Genomic DNA, 17,503 nt, shown 5'->3' on the forward strand with positions numbered 1-17,503 from the left:
CTTTTTTTTATTTTTCTTTTTACAAAATTTATATACAATTGTATTTACAATGATATTTCTTTCATTGTTTTAGTATTATTTATTTATAGAGTTTATATTATATTATTATTATATTATTATTATGGGATATATTATTTAATTTTCTCTTGGCTTTCTTTTCATTTTGGTAATATCAACTTCGTCTTTTTTAACACCAAAATCATTATACTCTTTGAAATCTTCATTACCCATTTTGTACATTGAATATGCATAGACACCAACCGAAAAAATAGCAATACTGCCAAAAATTAAAATATTACCTCTTAATTTTTGTCTATGATATGGAGTGACACCTGGCATTTCTGTATAGTGAGTATTTTAAATATTGTAAGTGTCTATTTTTATAATATTGTATGTTTGGTTTTTCAGATATATACTTTATTTATTTTTTTCTGATTTTTTGTAGAAATAAAAGTAATGAATGAAAAAAAAAATTTTAGAAAAATAGAAAAAAAATTTAAAAAAATAAAAAAATAAAATTAAAAAAAATAAAAAATAAAAAAATAATTTTAAGACATAATCATTTGTTTCATTTTGAAAACTTGAAAACTGGAAATATATAGTAATTTTATTTGTTTTTTAACCTTTTTTATAAATAAAAGCAGATAGTTGAATAATTTTTTGTTTAATTTCGTGTAAAACTTGATCCTGTAAAAAGTAAATTAAATGTATGTTAGAATCTCTTATAAAATTTAATATATATAATAAAGGTATTATAATTACATTTGAACTGGTTGAATATCTTGACCAAAATGTTATTTGTAATAAATAGGAGTGATAATAACGACCAAATTCTTCGCTAAAATTAACATCAAAACCATCATTCATTAAATCTAAAAGAAATAATTCTCTATTTCTAAGATTTGAAATGAATGAATAAAATTTTTCAATTTCGGTATCAGATGATTTAAATTGTATAATTTCATATTGTTTACCTTGCTCTGCTGCCTTGATTAAAGTTTCATAACAATAGATTTTAATTAGTTCCAACATATCACCACCATCTTTTCTTGCTTTATCTAATGATAGTAATTTTAATCTTTCACCCAATAGCATATTATTACAGGTACAAAGTGATGTAGCATTTTGATTATTTTGATTATTATTTTGATTATCAATAATATTATTTTGATTGCTTTCATTATTATTATTTATATTACATTGATTTTCATTATTTAAAACTACTCTTGGTGATATATTACAGCTATTTGAATTACTATTATTACCACTATTAGTACCATTACTACTATTATTGCTATTATTATTTAAATTACTTAATAATACATTATTTATTAATCTTGGACTAAGATTAGATTTATTTAAATTTAATTGTTGCTGTTGTTGCTGTTGCTGCTGTTGTTGAATTGAGTTTAAATTTAATTGTTGTTGATGCTGTTGTTGTTGAATTGGATTTAAATTTAATTTAAAACTATTCATTGTATTAAAATTATAATTATTATTATTACATGTGGATGAGTGATGAGGCATTTGAAAATAATCCAATTCTTTTATAAACATTTTATAGGGAATTGAAATTGGTATATCTAGTTCGTTGGTTCTATAATAGTTGATAATGTATTCAAATAGATCCGGTGATCTATCGAAAAAATATTCACTTTTTTCGTTTGGTTTTAATAGGTGTTTATTTCTTGGGTTGAACATGGTTCCCAATAAAGAGTTTTCAAATTCACTCTTTTGTAATGTTGATAAATACGTTCTAAATAATCTACCACCTACATTTAAATTTATAATTTCATCTTTTTCAAAAATATAATCTTCTTTTTTTTGTTCCATTTTAATAATAGAATTTAAAATTATTAATTTACTATTTTTAATTACTATTATTTATCAATATTATTTTATTATTTCGTTTAAAATTTTATTATTATTATTATTATTATTATTATTATTTATAAAATATCACTTTATTTTTTTAAATTAATTTTTTAAAAAAAATAAAAAAAAGATATATTTTATTTTATTTTGTGATATTAAAAAATTTTAAAAAAATTTAAAAAATAAAAAATAAAATTAAAATAATTGAAAAATTAAAAAAATAATTATATAATAATTAAAAAATAAAATTAAAATAAAAAAAACCAATATTTTATTAGTTTGGTTTACATAAATTTAAAAATAGAATTAAAAAAACCAGAGATAACAATAAATGATATACTTTATTGAATTTAATATATTTTTTTATTTCAATCCTTTTTTTATTTTTTATTTATTTTTTTTTTAATTTTAATTTTTTTTTAATTTTTTTTTAATTTTTTTTAAATTTTTTTAAATTAAATTTTTTTTCTTTTTTTTTTTTTAATTTTTCTATTTTTTTATATATCATTACCAATAAAACAAAAAACATAAATCATTACATAAATAATTAAATATCTTCTTTTTATTATCATCTTTATATACTTTAGATTTTTTTTTTTTTTTTTTTTTCATTTTATCATTTATTTTATTAATAAAAATTCTAAATTTAGAAATTATATATATATTAAATTTAATAAAACAATAGTTTTTTTAATAGAGCAATAAAATAAACATTTGTATACATAAAATAAACAAAAACAAAAAAACATTTATTAAATAGATGATAATAAAAAGATATTAAAATAGATTTAAAGATGAGTAGTAATAATAGCAATAAAAAGAAAGGTGGTAAGCCACCAACGTCATTATCAACCTCAAATACAAATATCCCAACCACTAGATCTAGAAGTAGTAGTAACAGTAGCAATGGCGGCGAGGTGGTAATGGCAGGTACACCATCAACTCAATCTATTCTATCATCATCTCCAGTATCAGCACCAATACCAATACCAACTGCGAAAAAAGTATCTGTTAAAAGTAGTCCACAGCCAATTGTAAATAATAGTAAAAAGGTTGTAAATGCAACACCATCGTCAAGTATTGGGAGTAATTCATCATCGGTAGCAAGTAGTCCTTCATCGGTTGGTGGTAGTTTTAATAAGCCATTTTCAGCTCCATCAACATTTGGTGGTATGCTCTCTAGAATGCAACAACAGCAACAGCATTTATTCAAAAATTCAAATAATACCAAGGTCAATAGTAATATCGATTCAATAAAATCGTCTAATAGTGGTTTTTTAAGACCTGTAGGTATACCAATTTCATCTTCTTTCAATCAAAAAAATCAGGTCAATCAATCATCTGCAAATAGTTCACCAAAAATTTCATCATCCTCATCAAGAATAGGTTCATCTTCAAATTTACAATTATCAACATCATCTGATAGTTCAATGTCAACATCTCCAAATTTTTCTTCATCCTTTACAAAACAATCCCCAAACAGTTATTATAGTGGATTCCAAGGTTTATCAAATAATAGTTTTTCTTCAGCTTCACCATCACCAACTACCACTCACCATAATTTATTTCGAAGGGGTTCACCACCTTCAATATATCTTAAACCTTCACCACCAGGTTCATTCCATGTACCCTCATCAAATAATAGTTTTTTAATGCCATCACCCCAATCAGCTTCAGAGGTTTTTGGTTCTAAATCTTCAACTTCATCATCCTCAGCAACAAAACCAAGTAATAGTGGCGCTATTAAAAATCAACCAAAAACTAAAACAATTGGTTTCGAAATACCATCTTCTGCATCAACAGCAACAAATAAAGATATTAAAAAAGAAACCACCACCACTACAACAGCAACTCCAACAACTCCAACAACACCAAGAAAAAAGAAATCATTTAGCAAAGAGGCAATTATTCCAGCATATGAATTAGAATTTGATTCACAAGAAAGTGACCAGTCAGATAATGAAGATGATTTTGATTTAAAGGAAGATTCTAATGAAGAGGAGGAGGAAGGCGAAATTACATCTCCACCACAAAAAGAAATTACAGCAAAGGATAACAAATGTTTTGTAAATATTGAAAACTTGGATACCGTTTCAATTGAAAAGATGGTGATGGAGGGTTGGAAAAAACAAATACCACGTTTTCATCAAAAAGATGCTGTTGTTAAAATTTTACAAAATATAGTCGAACAATTCAAAATTGATTCTAAAAAGATTGCACCATTATTATCACCAGCAACACCATTAGGTACTCCATTATCACCTCTTGGTATACTATCGGCCCCATCATCAACCAATTCAGACACTTCAATTATTTCAAATTATACTACAAATACTACTACATCAGGATTGGGTATTAATCAAGTTATCAAACCAATTAAAAATGTTAAAAATTATTTAGTTCAACATGCTGCAGGTTCTGGTAAAAGTTTAACAATTGCATGTCTTGTTTATAACCTTTATAGACTTTTAGAAGAAGGAAGATTAAAATATGATTTAATTTTAATTTTAAATGATAAAAGACATCTAGATACACAATTAGGTTCAATTATTACTCAGTATGTATTATTTTATTTCCATAATACCAAAAAAAAAAAATATATTAATATTAATTTTTTTTCAATTTTAGATTTTTAAAAGATAATGATTTAAAATCAGTTATCCATCCAAGTACAGTTAGATTATTAAAAGAAATATTAAGTAAAGCTAAAACTAGGGTAGTTATAACTACAATGCAAAAGTTTTCAAGTATTATTGATCAATTTGACCAAATTTCAAGTAAATATAAATCAATTGCATTAATTTCAGACGAAACTCAAAGATCACATGGTAAAGCAACAAAAAATTTAAATTGTAAATATTATTTTTTATTATTTATTTATTAAATACAATAAAAATTTATTAATTTTTTTGTTTATTTATTTTTTTAGCAATTTTAACAAATGAAAATAGACAAAATAATAATATAACTTATTTTTGTTTTACTTGTACACCAACTCCAAAATGTTTAGAAATGTTTGGTGACACTAGAGGTAATCTTAGGGTACCATTTCATACATATTCTTTAGAGAAAGCATTGCAAGATAAAATTATTATGGATGTTACTATGAATTATACAACAGTTGCAATTTTAACAAAAGTTTCAAATAATGACAAAGTTAATGGTAGTGGTTTGTATGATGAAAAGAAAGCTTCCTATCATCTTTTAAAGGATACACAAAATGACAAGAAAATTATTCAAGAGAAATCATCATATATTATAAAGCATTTTGTCAAATTAAAGGAACAAATGAACAATAAAGATTTTACAGGTAGAGCCATGTTGGTCACAAGTAGTAGAGAACAAATGTTACTCTATAAGCAAACTTTAGAGGCATTAGTTAAGGCTTTACCAAAGGGTGAAAAATTCGATATTATAGCTTCTTTTTCGCCATTTGAACAAAAGAAAAAGTTAAAGGATGAATCAGACCCAAAGATAAACGGTGTTTATGCAAACTATTGCTCAAAGAGAAACGGTATATCAGAGATCTTAAGACATGATACCAAATGTAAAGTGCAATTAATTATTGTGGCCGACAAACTCCAAACTGGCTTTAACGAGCCATCACTAGCTGTTATGTATATTGACAAAGCTTTAAAGAGTGCTGATGCTGTCCAAACTTTTGGTAGATTAAGTAGGGTAGCTAAAGGTAAAAGCCAATGTTATATTGTTGACTTTATAAACACTCGTAGGGAAATTCAAGATGCATTTAATCAATATTGGCGTGAAACTTGTTTAAAGGGTGCTACTAGAAAAACTGTTTTAGAAATGAAACTTAATAGAATTTTAAATAAACTTTCAAGTATTGAACCGTTATCACAGGGTAAATTACAGGAATCAGTTGATTATATTCTACAGGACGACGAAAGAAAGAAAAGAGAAAAGGCCAGAGTCCATAGTATCACAGAAGATATTACACATTTTGTTGATCTTTGTAATCAATTGCTCTGGGATAATCAACCACCAATGAATGTTAGATTTTTAGAGGCAGTTAAGTTTTCAGTTTGCCAAAAACGTGTTTCAACTCAAATACATTCAATTCGTGGATTTTTACAAAATATCGAAAATAAAAGTGCTCTTGGTGGATTAAATCAACAAAATAGTAATTTTTCATTAACCTCAAATAAATCAATTTTTGGTAAAAAATCAAATGAAAAAATAATATCTTTAAAGCAGGAAGAGTATAGATATTTGGATAGTTTTAGAACTCACCAAGAAGATTCAATGGATTTAGATGCTGAAGATTTAGAATTTGCACGTGAAATTTGGTCTGCTAATCCCGAAATTAAATTACATTCACGTCTTTTAGGTAACGAAGAGGAAAGAGAAGAAGAAATTGATAGTATTGGTTTCAATTTGAAAATGTTTGAACAAGCCGAAACTCTTGAACAGGTTATCGAAATTGTAGTTGAGTTTGTATCTAGAAATGGACCAACTTTTGAAGGCTTTATTAAAAATCAATCAATGTCAACTATTTTCCCATTCATCGACCCAAGTAATGAAAATTACCATCTCTATAAACAGAAATTAGATAAGGCTCGTACAAAATATAATCAAGAGCAACAAAAGTTAATTCACCAACAATTGCAACACCAAAGGGAACAACACCAACAACAACAGCTTTTAAAAGAACATCTCGTAACTGAATCAAGTGATATTGTAATGAGCGAGGTTGCTTCGAATAATAGTTCTGGTCAAATTCAATTCAATTTAAAGACACCTTGGAATAATCAAGATATTCCATTCCCAGTACCTCTACCAATAGTATTGCAAGAAGAGGTGGTCGGTAAACCACATGCAGAGGGACGTATGGAGGATTGTCTCTTGGATGATTGCGTCTTATCATTTTGTAATGATTTAGATACCAAGGAGCCAAAGGACGCACCAATTCGTGTTTATGCTATTCAAGTTTTGGGTATGTTAGCAAACAAAGGTGTACATAAGAATCAACTCTTTGAAATCGTTGGCTGTATTCATAAAATCTTATTAAATCGTCAAGAGAATATCAGTATTAAAATGATTGCATTGGATCTATTGGCATTGGTAGCAACTCAAGATGAGGTAACAATTTCGCAAATTGTTGACTTTGGTTTAATCAATACTATCATTAAATTAATTCAAACCGCTGATGACCCATTAAAGGCAAAATGCTGTAAATTCTTTACGATACTCCACAATGATGTTTCAATTGTTTCGACACTCATTGAAAATCAAGGTATTTGTGCCATCACTACATTGTTAGAGTCTTACGACTATATTGTAACCGAACAGGCTCTTCGTTGTTTAATCTCTTTAGCTCAAGAGGATCGTACTATTAAAACTATTCGTACTTCAATTGACCCAAATGTTTTAGCACGTTTAGAGCATCATAAAATTCAAGTTATTCATGATTTAACTAATCAATTAAAAACATTAATTAGTGGCAGTAAAAGGTCTCTACAACAATTTCAACCTCTTATTTCAAACACCAAAAGAATTAGATCAAATTCAACTCTTTCGACAATGTCAACAAGTAAATTAAACTCAAAAAAACTTTTATCAAAATCTTCTTCAAATAATAATATTAGTATTAGCGATGGTGATAAAAAGAATAGTTTATCAACTTCACAACCAAATATTTCTTTGCAAAATAACGATGAACAAGAAATTATAACAACAAGAAGAATTAGTACAAGTGATAATGGAGGTGATACAAATAGTGATATTATTAATGATATTAAAGATAGTGATGATAGTAAAGATAAAGATAAAGATATAGAGATTAATAATAAAGATAATAATAAAAATAATAAAGATAATAATCAAAATAATAATCAAAATAATCAAAAAATTGGAAAAACAATAACAAAACCAATTACTAGATCAGTTTTAAAACTGTAAATTAATTTGTAAAAATAATTAAATAAAAAATGTAAATAAACTTAAAAAACTAAACATTAACTAAATTTTTTTTATAGTTTTAAATATTTGTTTGAATAGATGTAATATTCAAAAAATAATTTTTTATTTTATTTTATTTTTTTTTATTTTTTAAAAAGTATTATTAATTACAATCGTACATAAAAAAATAGAACAAATCTAAAAGATTGTTTTTTTTTTTTTTTTAAACATTATTATTTTGGTTATCATAATTGTTATTATTAATTTGATTTTGATTTAATTGTGGTGAAATATTGTTTGATTCTATACCAGATAGTTCAATAGATTCCATTGTTTGTTCATCTTGATATTCAATGGATTTTGTTATACCACTTCCATTGCTCTTAATTGATTTTTCACCAGGAATAATATGAGTTGGGAATAATCTTTTAACATAGCTATTGTTGAACCAATAGGACTTTTTCCAAATCTTTTTAGTTTGTCTAGTGAATCCATAAAATATCATTCCTTCTAAACCCATTAAACGTAACGCAAATAAAAATGTGAATTGAGCACTTGGTGAAATTGTTTTTAAATCGCATTTATATGTACCGGGTTGATTTGCAGCATTGATCATTAAACATTCAATATATTCTGTCATACTCTTGTTATACTTTGATTGATTCGCTGTAACATATGAGTAATAGATAAACATATAAAAGAATTCTATACACATTAAAACAATTAAACATAAGGGTTTAATATGTTTTCTTAAATATTTCTTCTTAACTATATCTGATATCTGAATAAAAATAATTAATAATTATATTTTAACCTGTTTAATATTATTATATAATTACCTTGTAAATTTCATATAGAATTAAACCAATAAAAACACTTCCTATGGATAAGCAAATACCAAGTGGAACCCAAAAGAATCCATATTGATATTTAAGATCCAACATCCAACATCCAATTGCTGCTTGTCCAAAACCATATTGTTTTTTTACTATTGGTCCAAAAGTTAAAACTATAGCTACAGCATTCAAAGCAACTATATAATAAATAATTTGTTTTCTTGTTGTAATTCTTTTCTTTGCAATGGTTATCCACAAATCGAATGCTAAAGTTGACCACCACAATATAGCACTTACACAACCAAATTGGAAGAATAAACCTGTTGTTAAACATTTTGTATCCGATTGTCTGGCATATCTACCAGGTTCTGGACAATATTTTTCGTTACCCAATTCAATATCCCATAGTTGACGACCGTCACTAACCATTATAAAAAATATTCCAATAAACATTGATAATATACCAATTGTATGTCTGGTGTGATTTCTATTTACTAAAGGACTAAAATTTTATAATATAAATAATTAGTTTATTATTTTTTTTTATTATTTTCATATGAACTTACCTATATGTAATTATTAAAAATAATGAAGCAAACATTGATATTGAACCTAAAACCAAAGACATTAAAAAAAATGAATCCCATTGTTTAGTTGTAAAAAGAGGAGATCTATTTAAAAATTTTTAGGGTTAGTACTATCTAATTTTATTTTTTATTAATTTTTTTTTTACTTACGGGCATGGAAGTACACAATTAGTATCCCCTACAAATTCAAATCCACTTTCAATATCTTTTTCCCTGTTTGTTGTGTTCCTGTATAATAATGGCTGTGGACAAAAACCTGGTGGTAGTTCTAATGATGAAATTAAATTTGCCTTATTTAATAATATTATTAACAATATAAATATATATTTTATAAATATTATCATTTTATAAATAAAATTTCTTTTTTTTTTTTTAGTTTATTATTTTATTTTTTTTATTAAATAAAAAATTAATATTAAAATTACATATGTATATTATTGTTATATATAGTGATTTATAAATTTAGCGGATTGGTGTTTAAGATTTAGGATTTGATAAAAAAAAAGATTTTTATTTATGGGTTTATATAAAAAAAAAATTAAAATTGAGATATTTTTCTCTTTCCTTATTATAATAAAAATAAATAAAATATTTTAAAACAAAAACAAAAATAAATAAATAATTTTAAAAAAATAAAATAATTAAAATTTTATTTAAATATTTTAAAAAAAATCATAAAATTATAATAATATAGATAAATATAGTATGTTTAATTATGTTTTAATAAAACTTTTAATAATATCATACATATAAATTTCTTTTTATATATATTTGTATATTTGTATATATTGATACACCTTTAAATTTTTTATATATTTAAATAGAGTGTGTGGTTGTAAATTATTTAAAATAGTAATAATTTTTATTCTAATGGTGGTGTTAGTGGTGTTAGTGGTGGTGTTGTTGTTGTATATTGGTAAGATATTGATGTTAAACTAAAAAGAAAAAAAATTTAGTGTTTAGTAACAAGAAATAACTATTATTATATATCTTGAATATTAATATGTATTGTATAAAAATAACTGTTAAAAAAACAATTAAGGTGATTATGAGAGTGTCAAAAAAATAATTAATACATACACACCCAAACACATAAAAAAAAATAAAAACACACAAACACAAATAGAAATTTTTATTCACACACAAATACTTTGTTAATATTTAAATATACTTTTTTATAATAATATAGTTATTAAAGGATTTATGTGCATGAAAGGTTTGTTTTTTACTTTTTATCGTATATGAATCTATCTAAAAAAAAAAAAAAAAAATTACCTCTATATTTCTATTTATGTCAATATTTAAAATATAGTTATGTTTTATAATTAATGATATATCGTATGCGGGGTACTAATTTTTATTTTTATCTTTTAAAAATTATTATTTAAAATTTTTGTTGATTAGAAAATAAAGTAGTATGAGTGTTTTAATTATTTTATATTTTGATTATGATTTTAAATACCAAATATTATTTCTTTTTATATTTTTAAAAGAAATAAAACAATTGGTATATATATCTAGTTCTTTGATGGAAATTTTTTTAATATAGGATAAAAAAAAATTAAAAAAAAAATAAAAAAAAAAAAAATATGTAAAAAAAAAAAAAGTTATTAAAAAAAAAAAAATCTTCATAAACTTTTCCAAATTAAGTGGAAAAAATGGAGGGGCTGATATTCAAATTTGTGAGTGTGTAATTTTTTTTTGTATAAAATTTAACCACTTTTTTTTTTTATTTTGTTTTTTGATAAATTAAAAATAATATTCATAAAACCTTTACATCCCTTTAATTTACTAAAGTTTTTGAATAAGGTCTAATATGTGGGTGTTTATAGCCTGAAAATTTCTATTTTTTTTTATTATCGATTTGTTGATTTGCTTAAAAAAAAGGGGTTAAACACCAAAAAGTTTTATTTATTCATATAAAATTATATAATTTTAAATCTTTATTTTTTTTATTAAAAAATGATTATTCATCAATAGTTGATGATCATTTATTTTTATTTTTTTAATTTTGATTGTTTTTTTTAATTTTTTTTTAATTTTGATTGTTTTTTTTTAATTTTTTTTTAATTTTGATTGTTTTTTTTAATTTTTTTTAATTTTTTGTTTTTATGCTTTTTTTTTTAATTAAATTGATTGTTTTTATATTTTTTATTTTTTATTTTTTATTTTTTTTATTTCTTCTTTATCTTTTTGCTAATTTGAATCGAATTTTTATCTATAATAAAGATTTGGTATTCCTCTTCATTTTCATTCTTCAGAAAGATACTATTTCAATATTTTTACCTAATTCTTTAGGGATAGTATTGTTGTTTTTTGAAGCGAAGTAGGGCTTCTAAATTCTTTATTTCAGTCTATCCCTATATCTTTAGTTAATATTTACAGAATTGTTTTAGTTAAAGACATTTTTATTAAAATAAGCATTGCTTAAAATTTGATTAGATTACCCATTGAATTAAATATATTCATTTTAAAATAAATAAAAAAATTAAATATTTTGAAAAAAAAAAAAAAATTAAAAAAATTAAAAAAATAAAATTTTTTTTTAGCTGTTTCTTACACACAAATATGCATAAATAGATATTTTATCTATTTTTTATTTAAAATTATTAACTATGGCATTGGTAAGTATTATTTGTTCGTTTATAATTCTATTTTTTTTATTTTTTTATTATAGTAATTGTTCCTTTTCACTACCAATACCAATATCCCATCTTGTTGTTATTTACAATAATAAAGATAAAGACTTTTTTGTTGTTTTCTTTGCTAAACTTAATCCTTTTTCTTTTTTTTTATTTCAATTTTTCAAATTAAATTAAAAAAATCTTTATCTTCACAATTACAAATTTTTTTTCTCCTTTCCTATAGATAATTATTTTATCATTTTTTTTTTTAAAATTATCATAACTACCACACAACCCACATTAACACAATCAAAATCACATTAATTAACCCCACACACACACACACCACCATACAGACACACAACGCACACACACATAACCACCAACTATTAATAGACTCTTTTTTTTATTATTTAATTACAATTTTTCACATTATTTAATTACAAATAAAAATAAAGGTATTATTTTCCATTATAATAACACTTTTTATCTTTTTTGAAAATTCTATTAATGAATCAAAATAATAGCAGGCATCAACACAAATAAAATAAATTATTGTTAAATTAATTAATTAATTTCTCCAAATAATAATAACTATAATATTGTAACAAAAAAGATATTAACAATATAAAAACATAAAATGAATAAATAAATAAAAAAATTTTATTTATTTTTTATTTGTTTTTTATTTTTTTTTTTAAACTCTAAAATTTTATTTTTCACAATTTAGCTGTTATTTTTTATTTTATCTTCAAAGTATATATCATAAAATAACTCTCCATCACTATTTATTTTTTTTTTTTTTTATTTTATTATTTTTTTTTTTTTTTTTTTAATCTATATCTCTTTTTTTATTTTTTTATTTTATTTTTTTATTTATTTTTAAATTGTTTTTGGGTAAAAAAAAATAAATTTGTATTTTATTTAAGTGTCATTAAATTTATAAATTTTAACCCCACATATTACTTCCAGTTGTTTTTTTTTATTTTTTTTATTTTTTTTTTTGGATTTACAAAAAACAATAGTCCAAAATTTAATAAAATATTAAATCAAGCATTTTATTTGCATCCTTCTATTTTTAAAAAAATATAAAAATTTAAAAAAATATAATTTTGTTTTATTTAAAATTTAAATTAAAGGATAAAATAAATATTAACCTATAATTTTTAATAAAAACTTTTTTTTTATAGACTGAAAAAATAATATTAGGTTTAAATATAATAAAATGAAACTTATAATTTTAATATTATTATTATTTTTTATATTTATTAATAATGCAAAAGGTAAGTCACCTTTAAACAGTATTTTAATATTATGTATAAATATTAATTTTTTTTTCATGAAAAGGTGAATCATTTAAAGATTTTTTAGCACGTGGAAATGTTCATTCAGGGTTTAATGTTGTTGCAGGAATGACAATTGGTTCATTTGTAATTGGAACATTTTTATTTATCATAGTTAAAGTTGTACTTGATCACTGTGAAAGTAAGTATAGCTAATTTTTTTAAAAATCAAAATAAAATAAAATATTAACATTTAACGATCCTTTTTAAAGGTGAAGATAAAGAAAAAAGACAAGTTAAAAATGCACAAAAAAGAATAAATAAAAAGAACGAAATGATAAACAAACAAAATAGTCTAAGATCTAGTTCACACGATACATACAGTAGTACGAAAATGCTAAGAGAAGTTATTGAAAGAAATCCATCATTGGATAAAATTTTTACTTCATCAACTCCAAATAGCTCATCACCACCAAGTTCACCTAATAGACGTTCAGGAGATTTTAGTAGTAGCGTAAATAATAATAGCAGCGGTACGACAATAGTTAATAAAAGTGGAGGTGATGATAATGGTAGCCCTGTATCAATTTCACCACATAATCAGAGAAAAGAGTCACAATCAGGAGTTATATTGACAACAGCTGGTGCCAATGAAAGTAGCAATGGTGGAAGTATTGGCCATAATAGTAGTTCACCTATTACATCATCCACATTAAAAGATAATGCTACTATTAATATTCACCATCATCACCATCACCATCATCATCATTCAGAGGAGCAACAATCTTACTATATTCAAAAAGAATGTGAACCACAACCAATTGATCCAAATGTTGACTCAATAGCCTCTCTTAGTCCACCATCACTTGTATCATCAACATTTGGTAGATCAAGCAACTCCTCAAATCGTCATCGTTCCTCCGATGTTTCACCTATTCTCCAACATGACTTCTTTAATCAACAAAAAAGATCATTAGCAAATAATAGTGAAGTTGCAAATGCATTAGAGAAACAAATGTTTGAAATAATAGATTCAATTGAAATTTTAATGAACTCACCACCACCAACACAAAATCAACATCAAAACCAATCACCACCAATTATCGAGTATCCAGTTTCATCATCACCAAATAGAGAATCTATTACATTAAATCACAATTTAAATGCATCGACATCATCATTTAGACCCAAGAGTACCACTCTCTCACTTTTAGGTTATCTTAGCTCAAATACTCTTCCAAAGGATCCATGGAATTTAATCGTTCAAAGATTACTAGAACTATGCTCATCTCTTTTATTTTTAAATAATAACAACAACACCAATAGTAACATTAGCGGTATGAGCAACAATAGTACCATAAACATTCAAAATATCTTCACTTCTTTAAGTCAACTCGAGTTGGCCATTTCAAACTTTTCAGACAAAGAAAAAGAAAAGAAACGAATTTCAAATGTCATTAATGATCAACGTTATTTCTCCCCAATCACATTTGAACTCTATCATAAAATCATACCAATGCACGAATATCTCAGAAATAGAAATTATTCAAATGCAAAAGAAAGGGAAAATATAGGTATTGCAAATATTTTCGATATAGTAATGCCAACTTTATTTAGATCTTTTAATAAATATTTTGATGAAGACCTCGAAAACAAAAAGAAATCATTTAATAGAGCCAAATTTAATATTTCTGATTTTACCTCAATTTCATTATTAACAACTTACCAAACAAAAAAAATAACTCATAAAACCTCAATGTTTAATTTAATAGAAGTAAGTAGTTTTAAACAATACCAATATTGATTTATTAAATAATGTATTAATAATTTTTCTATTTTAGTTTGTCAGAGCTTTATCACCAATTTCATATAAATGTAATTCATTCAGTACACTTTATAATGTTGTCGATCAATACCATGGTATGGCTGATGATATCGACAAAATTTTGTTCCAGTGTGATGAGTTTAAAAAAGAAATTATAGAACAAACAATACCTCCACAATCATTACAACACTCAAAATCGATTAGAAGTTCATTTGGTGTACCTAATGTCGACCAAGAAATTTTAGATATGGTAAAACTTGAACTTTTCCAAATGAAAGAATCACCAAATTCTCAATCACCAACCATACAACCTGTAAAAAATTCAACCTCTTCCAACAAACCAAATGAACCTTTTAATAATAGTAATAACAATAGTAATAGTAATAGCAATAACTTAAATGGTGCATCCTCACCAAAGCTATCTTCGCCAAGAATTACATCATTACCAATTACATCTTCACCAAAACAATCACCAAGAGATCTAAATAATAAATTGGATGATGATTTGAAATTTTTAGACTTCCTAGGCTCAAATAATAATGCAATTAATAAATCGGTTAATAATAGATTCGAAACAATTGACTTATATTTAAATCCAAGTATAAAGAGTGGATCAGTTATATCATTGGAAAAACAAAAGAATGTTATTTCGAGTAGTTATAAGAGTTTGGAAAGTTCATTAAATATTTTTTCTTCAAGCGAAAAATTCTCAAATAAATTTAAAACAGATTCCATTCCTGTTATTAAATTATTGTTGTTAACACTTTCAGGATTACAAGATTATTTTGAAACTGGTATTTCTATTGAACAAATGCCATCAGTCGAGTTTTTAGAATGGTTAACAAATTATACTAAAATTACAACTTCATTAAACAATTTAATCATCAAAAATTCAAATAATTTAAATAATAATGGCAATAATTTATCTAGCTCACAACAACAACTTCAATCTCCACCATTGTCATCATCTCAACAGTTGAATAATCAACAACCACAACCACAACCATCTTCACAACAGCCACCACAACAGAAACCAACCAATATTAATCTTACAAACTTGGCTCAAAGATCAAAAATTAGAGCATTATCATCACCATTTGGATCTCCAATTTTATCACCAGTTGATAGCAATGGTGTTGGTTCTATAGGTAATATTAATAATAGCAGCCACAGCCCACGAGGAGCATCTAGTCTAAATCCAAGCCAAAGTCCACGTAACTACTCTGGTTCAAGCCCTCGTCAAAGCCCTCGTTATTCTCCACGTCAAAGCCCACGTTTCTTAAACAACAATTCAACCAATCCTGATGAAGAGATGAATTTAAATAATAACGATTGTATAATACTCCGTAGTATTAAAGAATTTAAACTACCAACCATTGTGGAAAGATGCCAAGCAATCGTTGAAGCCTCTCAAGAAAGTGTAATGATTACTACATTGGCCTCCTTTGCCTTATGCTATAAAGAACTAAAAGAAATTTCAAATTCTTTAAATAATTCAAATAATGATGAAAAATTAGAATCATTCAACGAACCAATAGGTGTTTTCTTAAGCTCCATCCGTACCACTATATTTTGTATCTCCTCAATTATTTCTCCAGTTTATTTATTATAAAAAAATTTCAACTTTTTTTTTTTTTCAATTTATAAATCATTAAAATATTTTGTACATTAAAATAAATTTTTTTATCAAGTATAAGAAAATTAATAAAAATTATATTGTAACATTACTAAATAATCTATGTTTTCAACATCAAAAAATATACTTGCAGAAAATCTATTCCCAAAATAGCAAAATATAAAACTATAAAATAATTGTATTGTGTGGAGCGAAAATCAGTTATTGATTGATATTTTTTAAAATGGATTAATTTCAAATAATAAAAATTTAAAAAAAAAAAAAAAATAAAATTTTTTTTTTAAAATAAATCAAAAAAAAAAAACACATTTACATTCACACACACCACACAAATAATAAACAATACCAAAATTAAAAATAGAATAGTTTATCTTTATAATAATTATCTAATTTAAAACCAATAGCTAAAAGAAATTATTATTTTTTTTATTTTTTTATTTTTTTTATTTTTTTAAATTTATTTTTTATTTTAAAATTTTTTTTTTTTTAATTTTTTTAATTTTTTTTTCCTTCTTACCAAAAGACAACACACACTTTTCACTCACAAAGAAAAGAGATAGAACTCAAAGAGGGTTATCTTTTTAATGTATTTTTATAATAATTTTAAATAACACAAAAAAAAATAATAGTTTTGTTTTCTTTTTTTTTTTTTTTTTTTTTTTTGTAAAAATTTATAAAATAATTATTTGTATTTATAATCTATTACACACCACCATTGTATTTTTTTTATTTTTTATTTATTTTTACAATATTATATTTTTTAAAAATATACATATAATATTAAAATTGCGTTAATAACAAAACTATAAAATTATTTATTTATTTATTTATTATTTATTTATTGTTTATTATTTATTTATTTATTTATTTAAAAATTGTATTATTATTAAAAAACCCTTAATATATTCCACACACACT

At 23.7% G+C, this 17,503-nt stretch overlaps 5 protein-coding genes across 5 annotated transcripts; 2 read left to right on the forward strand and 3 right to left on the reverse strand.

Annotated features, from left to right (window-relative positions):
- Positions 1-135: 135 nt before the first annotated feature.
- On the reverse strand, positions 136-339 carry DICPUDRAFT_89897 (uncharacterized protein; the record flags this gene model as incomplete). Its single annotated transcript, XM_003292583.1, has 1 exon — positions 136-339. The coding sequence occupies one exon, from the start codon at positions 337-339 to the stop codon at positions 136-138; it is 204 nt and encodes a 67-aa protein (XP_003292631.1).
- Positions 340-548: 209 nt separating this feature from the next.
- Positions 549-1,833, reverse strand: DICPUDRAFT_157365 (uncharacterized protein; the record flags this gene model as incomplete). Its single annotated transcript, XM_003292584.1, has 2 exons — positions 549-623; positions 763-1,833. The coding sequence occupies 2 exons, from the start codon at positions 1,831-1,833 to the stop codon at positions 549-551; spliced, it is 1,146 nt and encodes a 381-aa protein (XP_003292632.1).
- Positions 1,834-2,669: 836 nt separating this feature from the next.
- Positions 2,670-7,845, forward strand: DICPUDRAFT_99404 (uncharacterized protein; the record flags this gene model as incomplete). Its single annotated transcript, XM_003292579.1, has 3 exons — positions 2,670-4,432; positions 4,504-4,727; positions 4,805-7,845. The coding sequence occupies 3 exons, from the start codon at positions 2,670-2,672 to the stop codon at positions 7,792-7,794; spliced, it is 4,977 nt and encodes a 1,658-aa protein (XP_003292627.1). The 3' UTR covers positions 7,795-7,845.
- A 22-nt stretch (positions 7,846-7,867) lies between these two features.
- On the reverse strand, positions 7,868-9,777 carry DICPUDRAFT_99405 (uncharacterized protein). Its single transcript, XM_003292585.1, has 4 exons — positions 9,368-9,777; positions 9,197-9,301; positions 8,634-9,132; positions 7,868-8,575 (listed from the first exon to the last, which is right to left on the reverse strand). Exons 1-4 carry the CDS (start codon positions 9,559-9,561, stop codon positions 8,018-8,020), a joined length of 1,356 nt encoding a protein of 451 aa, XP_003292633.1. The 5' UTR covers positions 9,562-9,777; the 3' UTR covers positions 7,868-8,017.
- Positions 9,778-13,066: 3,289 nt separating this feature from the next.
- On the forward strand, positions 13,067-16,938 carry DICPUDRAFT_99406 (uncharacterized protein; the record flags this gene model as incomplete). Its single annotated transcript, XM_003292580.1, has 4 exons — positions 13,067-13,124; positions 13,189-13,326; positions 13,397-14,898; positions 14,966-16,938. 4 exons carry the CDS (start codon positions 13,067-13,069, stop codon positions 16,559-16,561), a joined length of 3,294 nt encoding a protein of 1,097 aa, XP_003292628.1. The 3' UTR covers positions 16,562-16,938.
- Positions 16,939-17,503: the final 565 nt, after the last annotated feature.

The sequence above is a fragment of the Dictyostelium purpureum genome, assembly GCF_000190715.1.
Source record: "Dictyostelium purpureum unplaced genomic scaffold DICPUscaffold_357, whole genome shotgun sequence".
Lineage (NCBI taxonomy): Eukaryota > Evosea > Eumycetozoa > Dictyosteliales > Dictyosteliaceae > Dictyostelium > Dictyostelium purpureum.